Raw genomic sequence first — 22,403 nt, 5'->3', positions numbered from 1 at the left:
CCTGGATTAGGAAATCGGTTGCCATCCGCCTCCGTGAAACGGGCAGCGGGTTCAGAAAAGTGTGGCGGTCACTCAGGGTAGTACAGATAGAGTATTTAGATCGGGAGACCCCGGGGGGAGGGGGATACCAGGACTCTGCCCTGTAGGCACTGCCCCGACCCTGCCACACTTCACTGCCCCGACCCTGCCACACTTCACTGCGAGAGCCGCGGACGGACAGACAAACAGTCACACACAAGCACACACATAGACACAGAGTACACACACACAGACGGCAAGGAGACACAAACACGAGCACACACATTCATCTATGCAAAGGCAGACACACAAAGAGACACACAACTGTGCACAAAGACAGACACACAAACACAAATGCACAAATAGGCACACACACAAACTCACACATACAATACCCACGTTCAACTACTGAAGTACGACACACTCAAACACAAACATACAAAGAGGCACACAGACAACAGATAGCCATGCACAACTCCTCAAACGACAGTCACACACGCAGACAGACAGACACAGGGGGGCAGACGCGTCCGACTACTCAGAGACAGACAGGTGCACACAGAGTCACAGAGGACAGAAACACACAGACACACCGACACCCCACACAGGTGCACACTGGCAAAGATTGCAGGATGCCTACACATCTGCACCAATAGGCAAACAGTCACACAAACACACGTCCTGCAGCGCACTGGAGCTGTGCCATTGTGCGGCTGCGACGTTTTCCGCACATTATGGAAGCGCTGCATTTGCTGCATAATTCGTCCTCTGCTCCACCATGGCATGATTCGAACAAAAAACAAATCCGTTTCTATTTCACACACTTCAAACGTTACTAAAGTCGCAGTGACAACGGATGGCGGGCAGTGGAAGCCCCTCGTAAGGTTGTCTTCTCTCCTTTCTGAGGCTTGTTGCTGTGTTTGTGTGTTAAGACGAGCTGCAGACTATTGTTCCCAGACAGTTTTAACGAGGGTAAAAATGACAAAATGATGTCATGCTATCAGCAAATGCGTTGCATGACGCTGCACCATTTGCCTTTTCTTGCCTCATATTTCAGTCAACCCTGCTGCATAATGTGCCCCCCTCCGATGCATAATTCCAGTGCCTTGAGGTTATGTCAGATAAAGCACCCAGCCGAGCCGTGGCTTAGCTGTTCATCCTTCCAATGTCGATACATTGAATATCATCGAGGTGGTTACTCGGTGAGGTGCTCTGGATTATGTAATGAGATCCTTACAATGACACAATCCAGACGGATTGGGCGTCTAGGCGCTAGATTACGCTAATCTAGGAATGGTATTCAGCGACCAGGAGTCCTCAATGCGCCCAGCGCGTGTCCCAGCGCCTCTTGGCGCTTCGTTGTAGGTTTGCACTACGGACGGTGTGATTCTATGTGGTGTTTACTACTACGAGCCCGGCTGCTTCATAAAATGTTATTTAATGATTGTGGTTTAATTACACTAAAATACACATTGGTAAGCCATACCCTATCCATCCCTGGGCCCTAATAACACCTTACTGTAGCTAGCTGCCACCCTGAGCCGACCCTAAAAACGCCTTACTGCCCCTAAACACTTCCTATGAGTGACCCTTAAAACTCCCCACTCCCCGCACACTGCCCACGCATGAGGCCTACAATCTGCCCACTGCCCCTGCGCACTGCCCCTCTCTGAACCCTAAAGGCACTTTTGTGCAGTTTTAAGAAGCACAAACTTGGCCACGGCAGTTGGAGCCCTTGGATTATATAATAGAGGGGAGGAGGCATGTTTTTTAGGCCCAGGGAGATTGTGATTTTTTTTGTCAAGAATCACACAGTATATTGGCGCAAGGCGTTCAGCTGTGCTATTTGGCACCCCATTTGTAGGGTGATTAGATTGAGTGTATTTTACCGTTAAAGGACCTAGCACACTAGTGTAACCAGGTGCTGTATGTAGCACACGGACATACCAATAAAGGGAATTTAAACTGCATAGCTGCGCTGCTCTAACTTTTCCAAAGGCGAAACCATTGCATTGTAAATGCTTGTTTTAGGTTTCGCTGGAGGGCGGAGCTCTTAGCTCCGCCTCCAGAGAAATCTCTTGTTTTAGGTTTCGCTGGAGGGCGGAGCTCTTAGCTCCGCCTCCAGAGAAATCTCTTGATTTCCAGTAAGGAGAATGGAATACGCCCCCCTGTCCCATTGGCTAGCTCCATAAATGGAGGCTAGCCATTGCAACAGAGATCTGTCCGTCAAGGCCGGACCAGATTCGGGGGCGTTCCCGAGATTTTTTCCCAGGGCGGAGTTACGTTTTTTCCCGTTCCCTCCCCTTTCACTGATGCGCTGTCCATTCCCGCCCCCTCCGTGTGCCTTTCCGCCCCCCCCTCGCTGTCCTGTGCACGTTTCCCGCCGTCCGTGTCCTCTCCCGCCCCCTCCAGCCGTCCGTGTCCACTCCCGCCCCCTCCCGCCGTCCGTGTCCACTCCCGCCCACTCCCGCCCCCTCCCGCCGTCCGTGTCCACTCCCGCCCACTCCCGCCCCCTCCCGCCGTCCGTGTCCACTCCCGCCCACTCCCGCCGTCCGTTCCACAGGTTCCGCAGGGGAGAAACTGTCAGGAGACAGCAGCCCGAGGTACGGTTGTGTGGATGGGACGAGGGTGCAGGTACCAGCTGAGACAGCTGGGGTAGGCTCTGCCCTCTCTTGTGTGCCAGCTCATCTCCTTTGTACTCAACGTTTAGGGCCCCGCTGTATCGCTGCCTTGTTATCAGAATGTTCTGCTCGACGCCATTTATCGCTGATGATAGAAAATTGCTCTGTTGCCAGGACGCTGCCGCTGAAATAGGGGGCAGGAGGCGCGCTTCCATCTCGGAGCTTGAAAGCTATTCAAATGAATGTGAAAAGGGAGGTAAACACACATTACAACGCATTTTTTACAACGCACTACCATTACAACGGAACTTTTACAACGCAAATACCATTACAACGCATTTATTTACAACGCATGTTTTTACAACGCAGGTACTTTTACAACGCATACCATTACAACGTAAGTATTGGTAAGTATATAATTATATTTAAAATGTTATATGTTAGGTTTTTTTTAAAGGGGTATTTTTAGGGTTCAGGGTCAGTTTTGGGTTTTTGGGTAAAGGGGTATTTTTAGGGTTCAGGGTCAGTTTTGGGTTTTTGGGTAAAGGGGTATTTTTTGGGTTCAGGGTCAGTTTTGGGTTTTTGGGTAAAAGGGTATTTTTAGGGTTCAGGGTCAGTTTTGGGTTTTTGGGTAAAGTGGTATTTTTAGGGTTCAGGGTCAGTTTTGGGTTTTTGGGTAAAGGGGTATTTTTAGGGTTCAGGGTCAGTTTTCAGTTTTTGGGTAAAGGGGTATTTTTAGGGTTCAGGGTCAGTTTTCAGTTTTTGGGTAAAGGGGTATTTTTAGAGTTCAGGGTCAGTTTTCAGTTTTTGGGTAAAGGGGTATTTTTAGGGTTTAGGGTCAGTTTTCAGTTTTTGGATAAAGGGGTATTTTTAGGGTTCAGGGTCAGTTTTCAGTTTTTGGGTAAAGGGGTATTTTTAGGGTTTAGGGTCAGTTTTCAGTTTTTGGGTAAAGGGGTATTTTTAGGGTTCAGGGTCAGTTTTCAGTTTTTGGGTAAAGGGGTATTTTTAGGGTTCAGGGTCAGTTTTCAGTTTTTGGGTAAAGGGGTATTTTTAGGGTTTAGGGTGAGTTTTCAGTTTTTGGGTAAAGGGGTATTTTTGGGGTTCAGGGTCAGTTTTGGGTTTTTGGGTAAAAGGGTATTTTTAGGCTTAAGGGTCAGTTTTGGGTTTTTGGGTAAAGGGGTATTTTTAAGGTTCAGGGTCAGTTTTGGGAATTTTAGATAAAGGGGTACAAGAAAAAAATAAAATAAAAATAAATATAAATTAAATTAATTAAATAAAATTAAATTAAATACAATTACATTAAATAAAAATAATTTTCAATAATATACAATAAAAAAAAATATATATACTTACCAATACTTACGTTGTAATGGTATGCGTTGTAAAGGTACCTGCGTTGTAAAAAATGCGTTGTAAATACATGCGTGGTAATAGTATTTGCGTTGTAAAAGTCCCGTTGTAACGGTATGCGTTGTAAAAATATGCGTTTTAACGTCATATATCCGAAAAGGGAGGCAGGGATGCGGGGATAAACAAATACGAGGCACTCTCGCTCCCCTTTTCAGCGCCCACCGTGTTTTTTCTTGGCGCGCAGCCTCGCCTGCTACAGGGCTCCGTCCGGTGTTTGCTGAAAAAGGCTTAAAAGTTGCGCGGTGTGCCCCCTGGGCTCTGCGAGGCCCAGGGATTCGCTTCTCGAGGTCGTGGCCCCTCTTACCCTTCGCCCCCCCCCCCGCCCGCACCTCCGCCATCTTCTCCCTCTGTCGACCTATCTCCATTGTTCACCATGTTTCTCCTCTATCACCTCTCTCACATCTCTACCCCTCAACATTCCTCTATGTTTCGCTCTTCCCTCTCTCTCCCCTTCTACCTTTTCATTTCCCCGCGCTGGGCGCGCTCTCCCTCTCTCCCACTCTCTCCTCCTCTTTCGTCCCCATCGCCTTCCCTAGCTCCCTCGTCTGCTGTAATGTGCAGCGTGCTGCTCGCTTTTAAGGCCTTCAGATGAGAGTACATTACAGGTTATGCCTCGGGGGTGGGGGTTCTGCCTCGCGAGGTGGTAAGTAGTCCGGGACCAAGCACCCCACCCCGCTTGTCTCTGTAAAGTGAGAGTGTCTATGAAACTCTCTCTTGGGACAGACCATGGCGCGCCTTCGAGCCGCTGCTCACCGTTCACCACTGTGTAAACCAGGGTGCTGAGAAGGGACATCTGTGCAGGAGACGCTGCACTAGAGAAGTGTGTCACCGGAGTCATTGCCATGCATTCACAGCCTGCATTCTTTGATACGTTTACATTGTTGTTCTATTTCAGATGCACTAACGTGTGCACGAGAATCCAAACCCTTTCTATATTATGATCTGTAGAGTTGGGGTGAAAGGGCGTGTTTCACGGCTGCAGTTGGAGATAGAGGAGACACGTACACCTATACACACTTGCATAGCCACACAAAGTACTAGATTTGTACATTCGTATACACGTACATATATATTATTTTTACACCTGCTCACCTATATCATGAATATGCATGTGTACATGCACGTTTGTATGCATACGCACTCACCTGCAAATATATGAAATATGGGCTCTTAAACCACTGTATTCAGTGCAATGTTCAGAGGCCGAGCCTGCTCTCAGGGGCCCTCACACTGTCAGGGGCAGAACGGGCCATTCAGGCAGTGTTTGCTCGGCACACCTTGAGGTGTTTGCAGGACTCAGGAGGACACGGGACAGCGGCATGCCACCGAAGCGTCACACCCTTGGGGGGGTGAGAGGAGGGTAAGGCAGCAGAGGTGTGGTGAGTGTGTGATGAGTTGACAGGCTCCATACAGCGCTGACTTCAAGGTGTGTTTACTGGCCACAAACCCCTTCATATCTGCTCAGTCGAGAAGGTCAGAGAGGGTCCTCTAAGAACAGATCTCCTAAAAGAAGCTCCTTGGCAGTGTCCAGGCTAACTTTGCTCGCCATGGTGCCATGATGCCAGTTCAAGTTGCCGACCTAGGCCTCGTTTCCTTACGTTTGCGCTGATCTGGATGAAGTGTCAGCGATCGAAAATGTCCTCTGTCGTGAGAACTGCACACCAAACTCACACACCCGCAGCCCGGCCACCTGTCACCCACCTTCAAGAACGGATGACGCTAATCTCAGGGCCATGTAGAATGTTACTGGACCGCTGAAAGCGCCATGAAGCCATCCCGACAGCAGAAAGCATTATGCAAACACGGAAAGGGTCTATTTAAATAAATAAATAAATAAATAATCCACATTTGTAAAGCGCACAATCACCCGTAAGGGTCTCTAGGCGCTGGGGGCCGTCAGGAAGATTAAGCAAGCTATTGCCCAGAGTCACATGGTGCTGGGCTAACCCCCCCCCCCCCCCCCCCTTTGCTGGAACCTTGGCTCCTTGGTTAGAGGGTAGGGAACTTGCTCTGTGGTAATATTTTGTGGGCTGGGTCCTGTTTGACTGTCTGCTTATGTGTAGAAGATGCGTGACTGAGCCCTGCTTGGCTGCATGGCATGGCCACGGTGTGGGAGCAGGTCTGCGTACTCCCTCTAGGGCTTAAGAGGTATTTGTGTGTGATAATTTCACTTTGTGTGTGTGTGTGTGTGTCCCTCAGAGTTATCTAGCTTTTCCTCTAGGATCCGCAAGTAAGGTGTCTGTCTGTGCGCGTCAGTTGTATATCTATGACTGCAGAGGCAGGGTTGAGGTGTGTGTGTGCTGCATCTCTCTATGGCTGAGTTACACAGGAGAGCTGTGTGTGTGTGTGTGTAATATCATCTATCTCTGGGGCGATGCCCTACGGGAGAGGTAGAATGGCCTAGGTATGTGTGTGTTATCTAGCTTTTCCTGCAGGTTCCACAGGTGAGGTGGGTGTTTGTGTGGGAGCTCTCTTGCTCTCTCTCTCACACTCTCTCACACTCTCTCACACTCTCTCACTCTCTCTCACTCTCTCTCACTCTCTCTCACTCTCTCTCACTCTCTCTCACTCTCTCTCACTCTCTCTCACTCTCTCTCACTCTCTCTCACTCTCTCTCTCACTCTCTCTCACACTCTCTCACACTCTCTCACACTCTCTCACACTCTCTCACACTCTCTCACACTCTCTCACACTCTCTCTCACTCTCTCTCACTCTCTCTCACTCTCTCTCACTCTCTCTCTCACTCGCTCACACTCGCTCACACTCTCTCACACTCTCTCACACTCTCTCACACTCTCTCACACTCTCTCACACTCTCTCTCACTCTCTCTCACTCTCTCTCTCACTCTCTCTCACTCTCTCTCACACTCTCTCACACTCTCTCACACTCTCTCACACTCTCTCACACTCTCTCACACTCTCTCACACTCTCTCACACTCTCTCACACTCTCTCACACTCTCATGGACTCGCTGGAGATGTGCTCGTCTTTTCAGGGAAGGCTTGGCCGGAGCTGGATTCTCATCTCTAGTCCAACCCTTCTGGGGTTAAAGTCCGCCACTCGCTCGCAGCCTGCACAGTGCTGGAGAGTCTGCTCACTTTCTGTTGTCAGGAATTTTCACAATGTCAACAATGCCCTTGTGCATGCGGGTGGAATTTTTGTTTTGCTGCAGTGGAATGTCAACTTTGTCTGAAGAGAGACTGTTATCTCTGCATATGTATGTGAGGACTTCTGTTCGCTGTGTCGTCCCACTCCTTCTCACGGCAGCCTGGGGACGTCGGAGACGTCGTACATCTGAAAGTCAGGCTTAGGCCTATTGACGGAGATTTGATTCAGTGCAGAATTAGGCCGTAACGGGTCGTTGAGCTACTTTCTACTATTACCCAGCATTGTGCTCACACGGCTGTTTCTCCTCGCCCCATATGTATTCGTCCCCCAGAATCCTCCTCGTGTCACAAGTGGCAGATGCGGCATTAAAATACTCTTTGGGTAAACAACCTTTACAACGAAACTTTTACAACGCACTACCATTACAACTTGGTCATTACAATGCAAACCATTACAACGCATTGCGCTGGGGGCGCTCTAGGATAGGGAATAAGTTTAATTTACTATCCAACACCTTCCCTAGTGTCCACGGGGACTGGAGTTGGAATAGTAAATTAAACTATTCACTATCCAACACCCAAAAGCACTATGCGTTGTAATGGATTGCGATGTAAAAACCGCGTTGTAAAGGCAGGCGTTGTAATAGCCTGCGTTGTAACGTCATACATCCTACTCTTTGCTATATTATAATCCCTATACATACGTTTCCTCCTTTGCCTTGTAATTAATTGTTTATTCTAGCAGCAGGTCTTTTCCATCTCTGGTCCCAGGATCTGGAACCCCTTCCCCATATCCATTACAAATGCCCCAGTTTAGGAAAGGGTTAACAACACAATGCATTAGCCGTCCACAAACCACCTATCACTCGTCTTTATGTTGTACTAGGACTCTGCACCGCGCTCTGCTGCCTTCTGGCTAGGTTTGTACTATTGAAATACCACACACACACTTAAAACATTGGCACTTTCTCATACTCCGCACTGGGCATAGCGCAGGGCCCGCGCGGTCTGATGCACGTCACGCTGGGGCCGTGCCTGAGGATGCCAGAGACTGTTGCCGCCTCCTCCTGATTATTATGTTCTCGGAACCCTGGCCCATGGTAGACACTGGTCCGAAACCTTTGTATCCCATTGATTCTCGCATTATTTCCTGAACGACTAGGCCTCAGAGGTCTGACCTGGCTGCTACCCTAGGGCCGGACGGGTACGAGAGGTTGAATTGGCAGCCTTCAAGCAAAGCCGCCTGCATTGGCTGCTCACGTTTCACTATTCTATGCGTGCCTTTCTCACTACAATCCCCTTTTCATTGTCTGCTGGAGTTGCTTTTGGACTGCTGTATGTAACAGCTGCAGCAATGCGTCGACTCTAGGAGTCCCAGCCATGAGGCCAGCGCGGCTTGTGTCTTTCACCACACATCTGGCTCAGGGCGGGGTTTTGTTTCCTACCTTTAAACAGAAGGTGTTTTTTCCACCCCCTAAACACCAGGTTCTAAGGCAGTGCACGAAGGGGACATTGAAAAAGGAATTCTTGTTTTCTGATAGATACCTTCAGCTTCCTCAACTTAGGAATTTCCTCGGGAGCCATGCTATGTCTGGAAACTTTGCAGTTGCTCTCCCACCCCAATAGGTGGTGCTGGCTCGATCTCGGTGCCGCATGCAATGCATGTGTGACGTCACTCGAGGCGTATAGTGCCACCCTGGTGGTCTAACGTCCATTCCCTTTTTACCCCGTGGCATTCGATGTAGATCCAGGGGTATCCTCATTTTCTACCAAGATTCTTTCTCCACATTCTTCTGTCTAGATTGCAGTAAGGTTGTTTTCTCTGAAGAAATGATGTTTCTAGGTCTGCCTCTGATGCCGACGCGGCGGGCACAATTCTTCGCGGCACTCCATGAGTGTTGGGTTCGATATCTCACTCTTCAGCTTCCGAGTTGTCGAAAGAGAAGAGGAGGAAGCGCAAAAAGAAAAGGCGACGAAATAAGGCCTCACCTGGACATCGCTCATGAACATGAGGTAGGTCACCTGGTTGTGCTCTCCCTCCTGTGAAGTCGTCCTCTAAGCTGGAGTATGTAGACTTAACTCTGCCTGAGGAACGCCTGCGGCACCTACCCCGGTTTCCATTGAGGCTCCCTTGTTGTCCCCGGCACTGGTTCCTATGCCAGCCCCATTCTCAGCTCTTGTGTCGATCTATCTGAAGTTTCTGGAGCTGGGTGGTGTTGCATCACAGGTCCTGCAGGCCCTGGTGACAATGCAAAGGAATGCAGCGCACCCCTGTTGCGCCTCTGCGGCTTCATGGGGACTGCTCTTGGCTCCGTTTGGATGGCCACCGACAAGTTTGCCATCGCCTCCCATTGGCCCCAGCATTCTCCTTTAAGGCACATCACTGGTACCGGCTGGAGCTTCTACCAGTTGTACCTTCACGAGCACCGGAGCCACCGCCAGCACCATTTCCTTCACAGGAGCAGCCTCCAAAAACAGAGCCCGTACTGTTGAGGTCCAGGAGAGAGGACCAAAGACTGGCCATGGATGCCAGGTCCAATGATTAATACCAACCTGGCCCCACTCCGTGCCAACAGGGATTGCAAACTAGAGATGACATTTTTTGGTTAAGATCTGGACCACATCAAAATGCCTCAAGTTAAAGCTCAAGGCGGTCTACGACCGCAGCGAGGTTGCCAATATGCTGCACACTTAGACACCCAGAATACTTGGCCATTTATAATGCCAGTGGCCTTGTTTGAACTATGGAATGGCCCTCTGGGCCAGCACGTCCTGAAGTAACAGCGCCTTGAGACCCTCCGGGTGAGTAGTGCGCTATACAAATGCTTTGATTGATTGATTGATTGATTGCTTCCATTCTTTACTGAAGGCATAAGAAATTCTAGAGCAACCGCTACCTACAGTGCAGTCGAGGCTATATCCATAAGAAATACTGCTGACTGCTTCGGTGGTGTGTGAACTGCTGTTTCACCTCAGAGGGTCCCTGCTCCACCCCGTCACGAAGACCCAGGGCAAATTAACGTCTGCCCTAGCCATGAGTAGGGTAATTATCCTGGGGACCGGGACGGCTGTGCTAGGGTCGGGGAGGCCTGCAATATCCTCGACAGGGAGTCAAAGAAACTGGAGGCTTTGGGGAAAAGGCGTTTACAGCAGGACGTTTGTCCATGAATGGCACATGTCTGCTGGCAGAATACGCCAGTGCTTGGTTTAAATTGGAGAACATGATGGTACCTAGACTACTAAACCGTCTGGAGAAGCACTGTGTGGAGATGGAGAGAGATGCCAGGATGCCTTCAGGCAAGTCACAGGGTCAGGCGTGAACATAGGAGGCTCAGTGGCTCGAGCCAGGGCTTTGTCTGTAGCCTTTAGCTGTATGATTCGCTGAGATCTACTGGCTTCGATTGAGTCGTGCAGGTGAGCCCAATGTGCACCTGCTGTTTGATGGTGCTCGCCTCTTTGGGGATAAAGACTCGGCCCTGGAGAGGGTCACGGCAGACACGGCACCTGCCCTGTCCTTGGCACCGGTGTCTCCAGCTGAAGATTTCTACAGACCATATTGGACATTTCTAGACTTCTCACCGGGGTTTCGTTTTTGCCTCCACAGGTCAGTTTAGTCCCTCCCACAACTGAACCAATTTCTAAGGCAGTGTAGGGGCAGTGGCAGACCTGCCCAGCAGCCCACCTCTTCCTCATCCTCCCGTGCTCCACCTTAGATGCCTCATTAGTTACTGTTTACTTGAACTCAGACTAGCGATTGGAGGAAGGACATCTGCAGTTCTATAAGTCTGGAGGGCCAGAACAACGGACCAGTCGCTTTTACAAAATATAGAAAGCGGAAATCGCCTACCGGTCGAGCAGGCCCCTTGCCAAATCCCTCCCCTCTGTCCCTTGATTTGAAGACCACATTCTCACTGTGCAACAAGAGTTGCAAACCCTTTTTAAATTATGAGTGGAGTTGATCCCAAAGCAGGAACTCTGGCAGGGGTGCTACTCCTGGTAATTTCTGGTTCCCACGGAGGACGGCAGTCTGCGTCTGATTCTAGAACTCGGGCTCTTGAACTTTTACCTTCTCAAGGAAATGTTCAACATGCTGTCCCTGGCTCGGGCGCTTTTGGTGCTGGGAGCAGAAGACTGGATGATGTCCCTCCGCGAGCAGGACGTGTGTTTTTCACATACTGACCGTGCCGTAGCACAGGAGGGACCAGCGATAAGTTGTAGGTTCCCCACTACCAGTCTGTGTTCCCCCTGTTTGGACTGTCCTTGGCACCGCAGGTCTTCTCGTAGGTGATGGTAGTGGTTGTGGCACATCTGCGAAGGTTATAGACCGCTCTGTTCCTGTACCATTAGAAATGGCTGCTCAAGATCGGCTCACTGCAGCTAGCGTCACACCTGAAGGCCGCCCCATCCCCGCATTTGACTTAAACTTTTCCATCAAGCTGCCAGACGCACCTAGAGCCCTCTCTTCCTCCTTTTTAAAAGATTAGTACTGGACACCACATCTTTGCGCGACCTTTCCATCCTGGCCAGAGGGTCCGGGGTTTCAGGATTTGATTCTGATGTTTTAGGAGGGAATTAGAGTTCCAGTTCTGACGATTCTTTACCTGTTGAGTCTACTGGCTTCTTGCAGCATGCTGGACGCGCTCGCAAGTTGGTTCACGAACGCTCACCAATGGTGCGTCCATCGACAGTGGTTCCAACAGGAGGGAGACCGGTCATACTCCATGAGAATCTCCACAGACCTGGTGATGGACGTGCTCTGGTGGGCAGCAGAGGCAAACCTGACGCAAGGGATATCACTTTACCCTCCACCAGCAGTGGCCTCATTAGCGATGCACGTATCCACCTTGAGGCGGGATGTACATCTAAAGAAAGTGGTGATCACCGGCCGCTGCTCTCCAGAAAAGTGGGTTCAGTACGTCAACCAGTTTCACCTACAAGCAATTCCTCCGGCCATGAAAGCTCCATCTAGAGGTTGTCCAAGATGGCTTCACCCTGTGAGGCACTCCTGACATTTTTTAAGCACTTTCCTAAAATTGCATCTGTTTCCATGAAAGTTGAAGGGGAATATAATAAATTCCCCCGATTTAAACATTTTTTTTTTATTCTCCCTGTTTGCAGCTTCAAAATGTTGGCATGTTTGCTCTTAGGTGGCTCCATGCCTCTGGCGTACCGTGGTTAGAGTTCTGGGTTTTTGTTTGACGGTTAACTGCTGTTAGGGTGTGCTTGTTCAGTTTCATTGCTCCACAACAAAACCATCACTCCCAGAATGCATTTATTTCCTAACTGCGAGTCCAGGACTGAAAGCCCGTGCTCATAGAGTAGTCTGTTATTCTTGGTACAGTGGCACAAGAACCTCGGCTATGTATCGTTCTTGTTGGACATCGTCATTGAGCTGCAGCACGAGTCTCCAGGTCGGAGTGAACCTTGAGTCCACGGCTCAATTTTTTGGCTTATCTCACACAAACCTCATTCTACTACTATGATCGCCAAAATAACACTATCTAGGTTCTTCCCTCCTCTATCCATTCTTGATCCTATTAAATCCAACTAACGGACTCCCATGTCCACCGCTCATGTTAACAACTTGTATTTATCCAGTATTAGTGTCTTTCATAGATTCACATGCCTGAATTATTCCCCGTCGTCGAGACGGGAGCCTCCGGTATATAAAAAGTAATGTCCTAGAGACATACATAGAAAAGAATAGGCCCAAAGGTCTCACCTTAGTAGCCTATCCACGTCCTTTTGCAGGAAGGACCAAACAGAGCAGGCCCCAAGGGTCCCACCTTGGTGGCCTATCTGGGTCCTTTTGTAAAAAGGACCAAATAAAGTAAAACAGCCTATCAGCTACTACCTCCTTCTAGAACCTTCCTGCCAGGAGCCCAAGTCTCTCAGATTTTCTACCGCACGTTGTGCTAGGGAGTCTCCACCTGAGTTCTCCTCAGGAATTTCTCTTTTTTCTTCGAAAACCACTTTAATTATTCTCTACAGTATGTCTGATAGTCAGAAGAAGGGTCTTTTCCGGGCTTGTTCCTCCTGCAGCAAGAAAAGACTTCACATTGAGGATAAACATGAGACATGTTTATATTGCCTCTACCCTCACCACCAGGCAAAGGACTGCAAAATATGTCGGACCTTCTCCAACAAGACCCTCAAGGACCGAGAAGGTCGACTTCTGTTGTGGCTCAACAGGCTCAAGACCAAGACTGATGACTTGGTGTCCGAAGGTGAGAGTGTGTCTGGAGTGTCGCATTTTTCCTTGAAGAGGCCAAGGGTTTCTTCCCCTAGCCCCACAGACACCCCTCCTATGAAGACTTCTAAAAAGTACTCAGAGGGCAAGCCATCAGTGTCTGGCAAGGACCTGCCTGTCCCCGGGAAGCAGCCACTAGTCCCGGCGACGACGGTGCATTCAGCACAGAAAACCGTCTCAACGTCGACGACGACAGTGTCGACGACGACGGCCTCATCGGCTTCCTCCTCGACGACGAGGACGACGCCTTCATCGTCGGCGAGTAGACCTACGCCGTCGACCATCCCGGTCACTCCATCCTCGTCGTCGACGACGAGACCCTCGTCGAAGGCGCCAACGACGACGACACCGTCGACGAGAACAATGCCGTCGACGAAGTCTACCTAGTCGACGAGGATCATCCCGTCGACGGTAGGAAAGTCGACGACGAGTACACCGTCGACGGTGGGGACTTTACCGTCGTCGAAAATGACGTCGAAGAAGACACCGTCGTCGCAGCCACCGTCGACGACGACTAAATTACCGTCGACGAAAATACCTACCACGACACCGTCGCTTCCAGCGTCGACAGGACCCTGGAAGGAGTCTGCACTCCTATCCCACGCCATGGATGACTTTCCACCGCAAGTGAGCCATGTCACAGTGAAAATTACTAAAAGGCCTATTACACCGCAGCAGACCTCGCCCGGTAGGATACAACAACTTCCTCCGGCCTGTCTACTACAAGGTCAGGAGTCGGACGAGGACTCCTTTACGCAGGCTACTAGTCCATCGGACCTAGTCCTGAAATGCCAAACCACAGACGAGGAGCCGGAAGAGGAGGAAGACCTTTTACAACAACAGGTCCAACCTCCATCCCAGACACAGGTTACTCCTATGGTGTGTCTCCCCGCATCCATCGTCTCGGACCTCCAATTCCTCATCCAGGATTATAAGGAAAGGTTCCCGGAGAAACATTCTGCGTCGGCACCTCCAGCTGCACAGGCGCCAGCTCCTTCATCTCGCCATAGACCAACTCCCCTGGTCATTGAGAAGACACAGGTACCAATTCAGGACGCTCCCTCTTCTGACGATGAGGAGAGGGAACAGGAGGAAGGTGAAGTCGATGACGACCAGTCGGACCCGGATGCAGACCAAAATTATGTGGCACATTCTCCAGCCTCTCCGGATCCACAGACCTCGGAGTCTCCACCCGCAGACATCGGTGGATTCCACAACATCATTGAGCGGGCTGCCAAGAGGTTCCATATGTCCATGGAAACTCAGGAAACTGAATGCTTCCTTTATGACTTCAAGGAGCCCACTAGAAAGACTTCAAGATCAATCCCCATAATTGACTACATCTGGAAGCAGGGCAAACAAATCATGCAAGCACCTGCTTCTATACAGGTGGTGCTGCCCAGGCTTGATAAGAAATACAAGGCCACCTCCACGGCACCGGCATGCCTGACAGGTCACCCCAAACCAGATTTCGTGGTGACTCAAGCGGCGCAGAAGAACTCACGAAAACTAGGCTCGCCTCTATCGACGCCACTTGATAAGGAGGGCAGGAAACTGGATGCCGTTGGCAAACGCTTTACTACCACTTCGGCCATGACGGTCAAAGTGGCTAATTCAATAGCCCTACTGGGCCGTTACAATCGCCAACTCTGGACGGACATTGCACCCTATCTTTCAAATCTGCCGGAGGATGTCAGAGAGGAAGCACATTCACTTCTCTTGGAAGGACAGACCTCTGCCTCAGAGCTCATCGATTGTGCCATCGATGCCGCCATGATTGGTTTCCGGCAACTGGCAGGGGCTGCAGTCCTGAGGCGACAGGGCTGGCTCAAGGCCACCACTTTCCGCCAGGAGGTGCAAACCAGGATATTAGATATGCCTTACGATGGCCAGCACCTGTTTGGGGAACAGATTGACGCGGCCCTTACCACCATAAAAAAGGACACGGATACTGCCAAGGCTCTGGGTACTTTACAATTCCGGACCCAGTCCTTTCGTGGCAACCGGGGAAGAGGCCAACCTGCATACAAAGGTTCCTATCAGAATCGGTCTTCGTACACATATTCACAGTCCAAGCCGCAGTTTCAACAGTGACCACCTCAACAAGGACGACAGTCTTCCTACGGCAAGTCCAATTACAGAGGAAGAGGCCAAAAACGACCTGCTGGCAACAGACAATGACTTGTCTCCCTCGCTAGCCCCTCCACCACTACATTCTTTAAGACTTGGAGGGAAACTGAAATACTTCCATCGCAATTGGCAAACTATAACAACGGATCGGTGGGTACTCCAACTCATTAGATTTGGACATTCCCTAGAATTCACCTCTATCCCCCCAACAACGCCACCGTGCCAGTGATCACACAGGCACCTACGATTACTTCTTCAGGAAATAGCTTCCATGCTGCAGAAGGGAGCGATAGAGAGAGTTCCACGGGCCCACAAGAATCAGGGTTTCTACTCTCACTTCTTCCTAATCCACCAAAAAGGAAAGAAATGGCGACCAATCCTGTATCTCAGGGCACTCAACGTGTTCCTAAAGAAACAATCGTTTCGTATGGTGACTCTGCAAGAAATCCTTGGTCTTCTGGAGAAAGGGGACTACATGACGTCCTTAGACCTCCAGGACGCCTACTACCATATACCTATTCTCAAAGGGCACAGAAAGTTCCTCAGGTTTGCGGTGGCAGGACAGCACTACCAATTTCGGGTCCTTCCATTTGGCCTCAAATCGGCCCCGAGGATCTTTACCAAATGCCTATCACCAGTGGCAGCATTTCATCGTCAACAAGGCCACCAGGTGTTTCCATACCTGGACGACTGGCTGGTGAAGGCACCGACGGCGGCCGCCGCAGCCTCATCCTCCAGCGCCTGTCTTGATATTTTCCACCGCCTAGGACTGACCCTCAACACCGCAAAGTCAACTCTGGAACCCACCAAGGTCATCACGTTCCTTGGAGCGACTCTGGACACGGACCGTGTCAAGGCTTTCTCCTCTCAGGAGAGAAAAATCAAACTCATCTCCTTGGCCAAGGCAGTGGCTTCGCGGAAGACTCTTCCGGTCCGCACGTTCAAGTCCCTCCTTGGCATGATGTCTTCATGCATACTGCTCATTCCACACTGCCGCCTGAAAATGCGTCCACTTCAGGAGGCACTGACAAAGCAATGGACCCAAGCCACAGGTTCTTTTGAGGACCGCATACGAGTCACTCGACCCATTATCAACCATTTGCAATGGTGGACATCTCTCCCCCATCTGTCAAAGGGTCTGCCGTTCCTGCTCCCAGCAGAGCCACACGTGATAACTACGGATGCGTCCTTGGAAGGCTGGGGAGCAGTCCTCCAGGAACTCCAGATCAACGGCAAATGGACGACACAGGAAACCAAGCTCCATATCAATCTGTTGGAGTTACGGGCGGTTTTCCTAGCTCTACAGGCGTTTCTTTCACGCATTCGTCACTCCCCAGTGCTAGTCAGGACAGACAACACCACGACGATGCACTACCTGAACAAACAGGGGGGACGCGTTCCATCTCGTTATCTCGAGAATCGCAAAGAATCTGGAACTGGCTTCTGGAACATGGAATAGCATTAAAAGCGGAGTACGTCCCGGGCAAGGACAACGTCTTGGACGCACTGAGCAGGGAGAAGTCTCCTTCCCACGAATGGGAACTGGACAGGGAGGTGCTGGACCGTATCTTCCAGGAGTGGGGCACCCCGAACATAGACCTCTTTGCCACCAGAGAGAACGCCAAATGCCCAAGCTTCGCAAGCAGGCATCACCACTCAGGAACCCTCGGGAATGCATTTTCCATCGCATGGCGCAACGTCTTTGCGTACGCCTTTCCGCCATTCCCACTGATACCCAGGGTTCTCAGGAAGATGAAATCGGAACCCTGCACTCTGATCCTCATTGCTCCGTCCTGGCCGAGGCAGCACTGGTTCACGGAGCTTCATCGCCTCTCTGCCCGGCCCCCTCTTCGCCTGCAGCAGTTTCCGGCCCTGATCACGATGTCTCAAGGGCAGGTTCTCCACCCGAACCTGAGCTCTCTGAAGTTATCAGCCTGGCTCCTGAATACCGCGAATTCAGCCATCTGAACATCCCGCAGGATTGCAGAGATGTCCTTGCGAAAGCTAGAGCGGTCAGCACTAACAAAACCTACTCACTAAAATGGAAGCGATTCTGTTCCTGGTGTGTGGATCAAGGCTTGCACCCCTTCCATGCCACTCCACAGCAGCTGCTACCATACCTGTTGCACCTTGCGCAATCAGGCCTTGCGCATACATCCATCAAAGTGCATCTAGCGGCGATTTCAAGGTTCACAAGGACGGCTGCAGGCCCATCTTTGTGGGCGGACAGGCTCATCAAACAATTCCTAAAAGGTCTATTCAGGTCCTTTCCACGACCACGGCCTATTCCTCCATCGTGGCACCTCAATGTGGTTCTTCATCAACTAATGAAGCATCCCTTCGAACCCATCCATAAGGCAGAGATCAAGTTCCTCTCTTGGAAAACGGCCCTCCTCCTGGCACTAACCTCTGCCAGAAGGGTCAGTGAATTGCAGGCTCTATCCATCCAGGATCCTTTTCTTCAATTCAGGGAGGACAGAGTCATTCTGAGGACTAACCCTCGCTTCATTCCAAAAGTCCCCTCGGACTTCCATCTTAATGAACCAGTGGTGCTTAGATCGTTCTTTCCGAATCCTACCAAGGCAGCTGAAAGAACTCTACATTCTCTGGATCTAAAGAGATGCCTTAAATTCTACATCGATAAGACACAACACTTTCGAAAGTCATCCCAGCTCTTTATTGCCTTTAGTAGACCAAGGCTGGGCATGATCTGACAAAGCAGAGCATCTCAAGATGGATCTCTTCTGCGATCACCTTTTGTCACGACAAGGCCGGACGGCCTTTAGACTCACGAGTCAAAGCTCATTCGACTAGAGCCATGTCCACGTCTGCGGCGCTGTTCGCTGGAGTGCCGATATTGGACATCTGCAGAGCGGCGACATGGAAGTCCCCGCACACCTTCACCAGTCACTACTGCCTGGATACTGAGCTGATGAAGGATGCAGCAGTGGGCCGAGCAGTGCTTCGCCATCTATTCCAGTAAGGTGAGCCCTACTACATCCCTCCATCCTTTACGGGTATGCACATTCTCTTACTGTATTTATATGCCATTGCATTTTGTGCTTTATAGTCATGTGATATGTTTTATCTACATGTTCATACCTGCTCTTCATACAGAATGTGCATAATGTATTGCTCGCTACTCTGATTCAGGCATGTGAATCTATGAAAGACACCCAAATACTGGATAAGAAATGCGTTACTTACCTGTAACTGCAGTTATCCAGTATTAGTGTCTTTCATAGATTCACATGCACCCTCCCGCCTCCCCTGGCAGGGCTCACCTTTCTCTCTGAGTTTACGCCTAACTAGCTTGGTGCGTACGAAAATCTGAGAGACTTGGGCTCCTGGCAGGAAGGTTCTAGAAGGAGGTAGTAGCTGATTGGCTGTTTTACTTTATTTGGTCCTTTTTACAAAAGGACCCAGATAGGCCACCAAGGTGGGACCCTTGGGGCCTGCTCTGTTTGGTCCTTCCTGCAAAAGGACGTGGATAGGCTACTAAGGTGAGACCTTTGGGCCTATTCTTTTCTATGTATGTCTCTAGGACATTACTTTTTATATACCGGAGGCTCCCGTCTCGACGACGGGGAATGATTCAGGCATGTGCATCTATGAAAGACACTAATACTGGATAACTGCAGTTACAGGTAAGTAACGCATTTCTTCCCTCTACTAATCCTTTGGGTTCCGTAGTAGCGTGCTACTCGCCGAAAAGCGCTTTAACGTCTCGTATGGGGTAGTGAGCTCTATACAAATACAATTACAATAAAGCAGCTTTCCTACATAAGTATTTTCCTCTTTCCATGTGGGGCAGTCTGTTATTCTACCCACCTTTTACCCTTCTCATCTTATGAAGGAGTAGAAATTCAGCCTGGCTCCGGTAGGGTGGTCGGTAACTGCATCAACCGGATGAGAGTTGAGATCTGGACCGCCTCGGCCTTCCTGCTGCCTACATATCCAATTGGGGTGCTGGGTGGTGCTATATAACTGCACTGATGTCACTCCTGCGTTGTCTGGTGCTGAGACGGAGCCAGCGCCACCTACTGGTGTGTGCGAGCTATTGCAAAGTTTTCAGATCCACCATGGGTCCTGGGGATGTGCAGAAGTTGAGGAATCTGCAGGTAGAGGATCTGCCAGAAGGATCTTCTCCACCAAAGTGATGGTACAAGTTTGTATGACATGTTTTGCTCAGATAAGATCCTTTTCCAGGATCTTGGACCACACAATGTTCAAGCTTGCCGCCTAGAAAGAAACTTGTATTGCTTACCTGGTCATGCTGTTCTGTGCTAGACGTAAAGAGGCAGAATTGAGTTTATGCGTTGGTCCTTATTGCAAATCAGTGGAGAAATAGACGCCACCTGACCCCTCAGATTGGTGGACCAGGGATTTAGACTTGTGCTTCCCCCTCGGTCTTCATCGAAACATGGCAGAGTTCATGCTTTAGTGTTACTTATAAAAAACAGATCTGTGTCTGGGAATCAGAGGGCACACTTTCTCAGGGCAGCAATGCTTCAACGGCATGGTCTTCTAAGCAGAAGCAATGCCTGTATGAGTTTTAAGCATTATAGACCTTCTCCCGCAGAAGCTGTCCGAAGTGGCACACGGACACCAAACCCACTGACGCTTCTAAAAGGCTCCGCCTCGCAGACTATCGTGACCCCTTCTTTCACATTTCTACCTCAACACTGGAGGTTCATCTGTCTTGTAAAGTGGAACGTTTATTGTTACCAATGCAGTCTTGTGTCCTTCTCCAGACGCTCCCTTGAGGTAAGGCAACGCCAACACGTCTAATGTCCATCCTTGGTAACAAGGCCAATGCTTACTATTGGTTGGTCAGTGAAGCAACCGTGTAAGTGGTCTTTTCAGTCCGCTGGTAGATTATTCCTCAGTTGTGATTTCCTGAGAGGTGATGGGCGAACAGGTACTGAGGGAGCACAGTCTTGAAGTATATAAGGACATGACTTTGAAGAAAATCTTTGAGCTTGATACTCTCAAGCCCAGTTATTTGCTCAGAATGCATGTCCTAGGATGTCGGAAGTGCTAGTTCTAAAGTGAAAGAAGAAAACCAATCTTCTCCCAGGTGATGACAAAGCACGCTTCAGAACCCAAGAGCAGAAACTCAGTGTGAAGATGTCATCTACCGTATGATGCGTTCTAGGCTTGGAGTCAGTATTGTCATAATTCTTACTGACCATCTGTGGTCACAGACCAAAACTAATCTAAACATGTAAACCCGATGTTTTCGGCACTCCGCCAGGAACTGTTTGGGTGATGAACAGTGTCTCAACCACGAATGGCCACAATATGCCCATTCATTGTTACAGGCAAGTAAAATGTTCCTTATTATGGTTAGTAACTTTTTCAGAAGTACTTCAACTCAAAACGTGCTCATTTGTGTCGGTGTTCCCCAACATTACATTTGGTAGGACCCCATTTTGACAATGGCTACTGTGTGCACAGAGCTGCTTACGAGAATGTGCTGCGTTTGAGTAGAATTTGAACCTGCCTGGTATCTTTGGCGACATCTCATCTTTTCTCTGTTCCCTCCTGTAGTGTCTACAAGAAGGCCGGCCTTGGGAAGGAGAAGCGGGAAGTCACCTACCTTGTGGCCAAAAAGGGTGTAGGCCCAAAGGTACGACGCCCATCTGGGGTTAAGGGTCACTTTAAGGTGGTGGACGGTCGGATGAAGAAAGACATGAGAGCCCAGAAGAGGACCAGCCAAGGGAAGAAGGGTGGCCAAGGAAAGAGGAGCGGTCAGGGGAAGAGACCGAAGCACAAAAGAACCTGAGATCAGCTGGAGACACTTAAAAAAGGACTTTGTGAATTCAGTGAAGAGTATTTTCTGCCTTCTGATAGGTCTGCCTGTATATACGCGGATGTATCAGTAAAAGACTTGGCTCTTGAAGTCACTTCCTGTTTTTCATCGTGTCATTTCCTGCAACTTGAGGCAGTGTCCTTGCCTGTTAATGAGACATGAGTCCTTTGTTGGAAGTGACTTCCTTGTCAATGGAAAGGCATCTTTTGGGAGAATCCCATCTTCCTATTAATGTAAATGTCTCCCTGTGTTGGAGAACGTTGGCCTGCTTTGTTTGAAGAGATAGAGACAGTCTGTGTTGCAGGACATTTCCTATTTGATGAACTCTTGGTGTTCGTTTCCGAGCATCACTTTCCGTTTGTTAAATCTCGCCATCTTCCTCATGCCAAGGGGCATCCTTCCGCGTTGGAGCTCATTTGCTCTAGGATGTTCTCATCTCACTCTTTAGGGATCTGCTTCTGTGTGAGGAAACCTCTTCCACCACAGCAGGCCCCTTCTTGTGTGGTGTGATGGTTCACTTTCCGAAGGGTCACTTCATGTTTGCCTGAAAGCCTGTTTCTTTGCAGGAGGGGGGGCTCCCGACGTCCCTGTCCTTCCCATTGTAAATGCCATAACGTGTTTTATATATGGCGCCCCTTGTTTTATAGATGGACTAATCTGGCTGCCAATTATTCAATATTTTTGTATTGTAAATTCATGGCGCTATTCAGATTAAATGAACACAGGATTTACCTTCAGTGGTGACCCAGGAAAGACTATCCTTGCATGTAGAGGGTTTGTTTACGCAAATGTCACATTTTGCAGGGATGGGTGGGGGGAGGAGAGTCCTGGTTTGCTCTCATTCAGAGATAGAGGCAGAGATGGGTGGGATTACTCGAAGGGGGAGAGAGGGTTCAAAGATACTTGAGAATTTGAAGGGAAGTAAAGCTCCCTGGGAGGCACGAGTGGGCAGGAGCTGGCGCTTACATACAGCCAGGCCTCTCGGTGCCAGGCGGAGGCACCCGCCCAGCTCTGGCAGGAATCCCCCACCTGCTCCTTGGAACCCACCTGA

At 49.8% G+C, this 22,403-nt stretch overlaps 1 protein-coding gene across 2 annotated transcripts in view; it reads left to right on the top strand.

Annotated features, from left to right (window-relative positions):
• FTSJ3 (FtsJ RNA 2'-O-methyltransferase 3) overlaps positions 1–22,089 on the top strand; it is a 167,827-nt gene extending 145,738 nt beyond the window's left edge. For both annotated transcript variants that reach the window (XM_078673959.1, XM_078673951.1), the window contains exon 22: positions 21,091–22,089. In XM_078673959.1, the coding sequence (XP_078530085.1) occupies positions 21,091–21,325 (235 nt within the window). In that variant the 3' untranslated portion in view covers positions 21,326–22,089. The remainder of the gene's footprint in view (positions 1–21,090) is intronic.
• Positions 22,090–22,403: the final 314 nt, after the last annotated feature.

This window comes from Lissotriton helveticus, chromosome 1_1, assembly GCF_964261635.1.
Source record: "Lissotriton helveticus chromosome 1_1, aLisHel1.1, whole genome shotgun sequence".
NCBI lineage: Eukaryota > Metazoa > Chordata > Amphibia > Caudata > Salamandridae > Lissotriton > Lissotriton helveticus.
The sequence above is the reverse complement of the archived record's forward strand: the minus strand, read 5'-3'. Positions and strand labels throughout refer to the sequence as shown.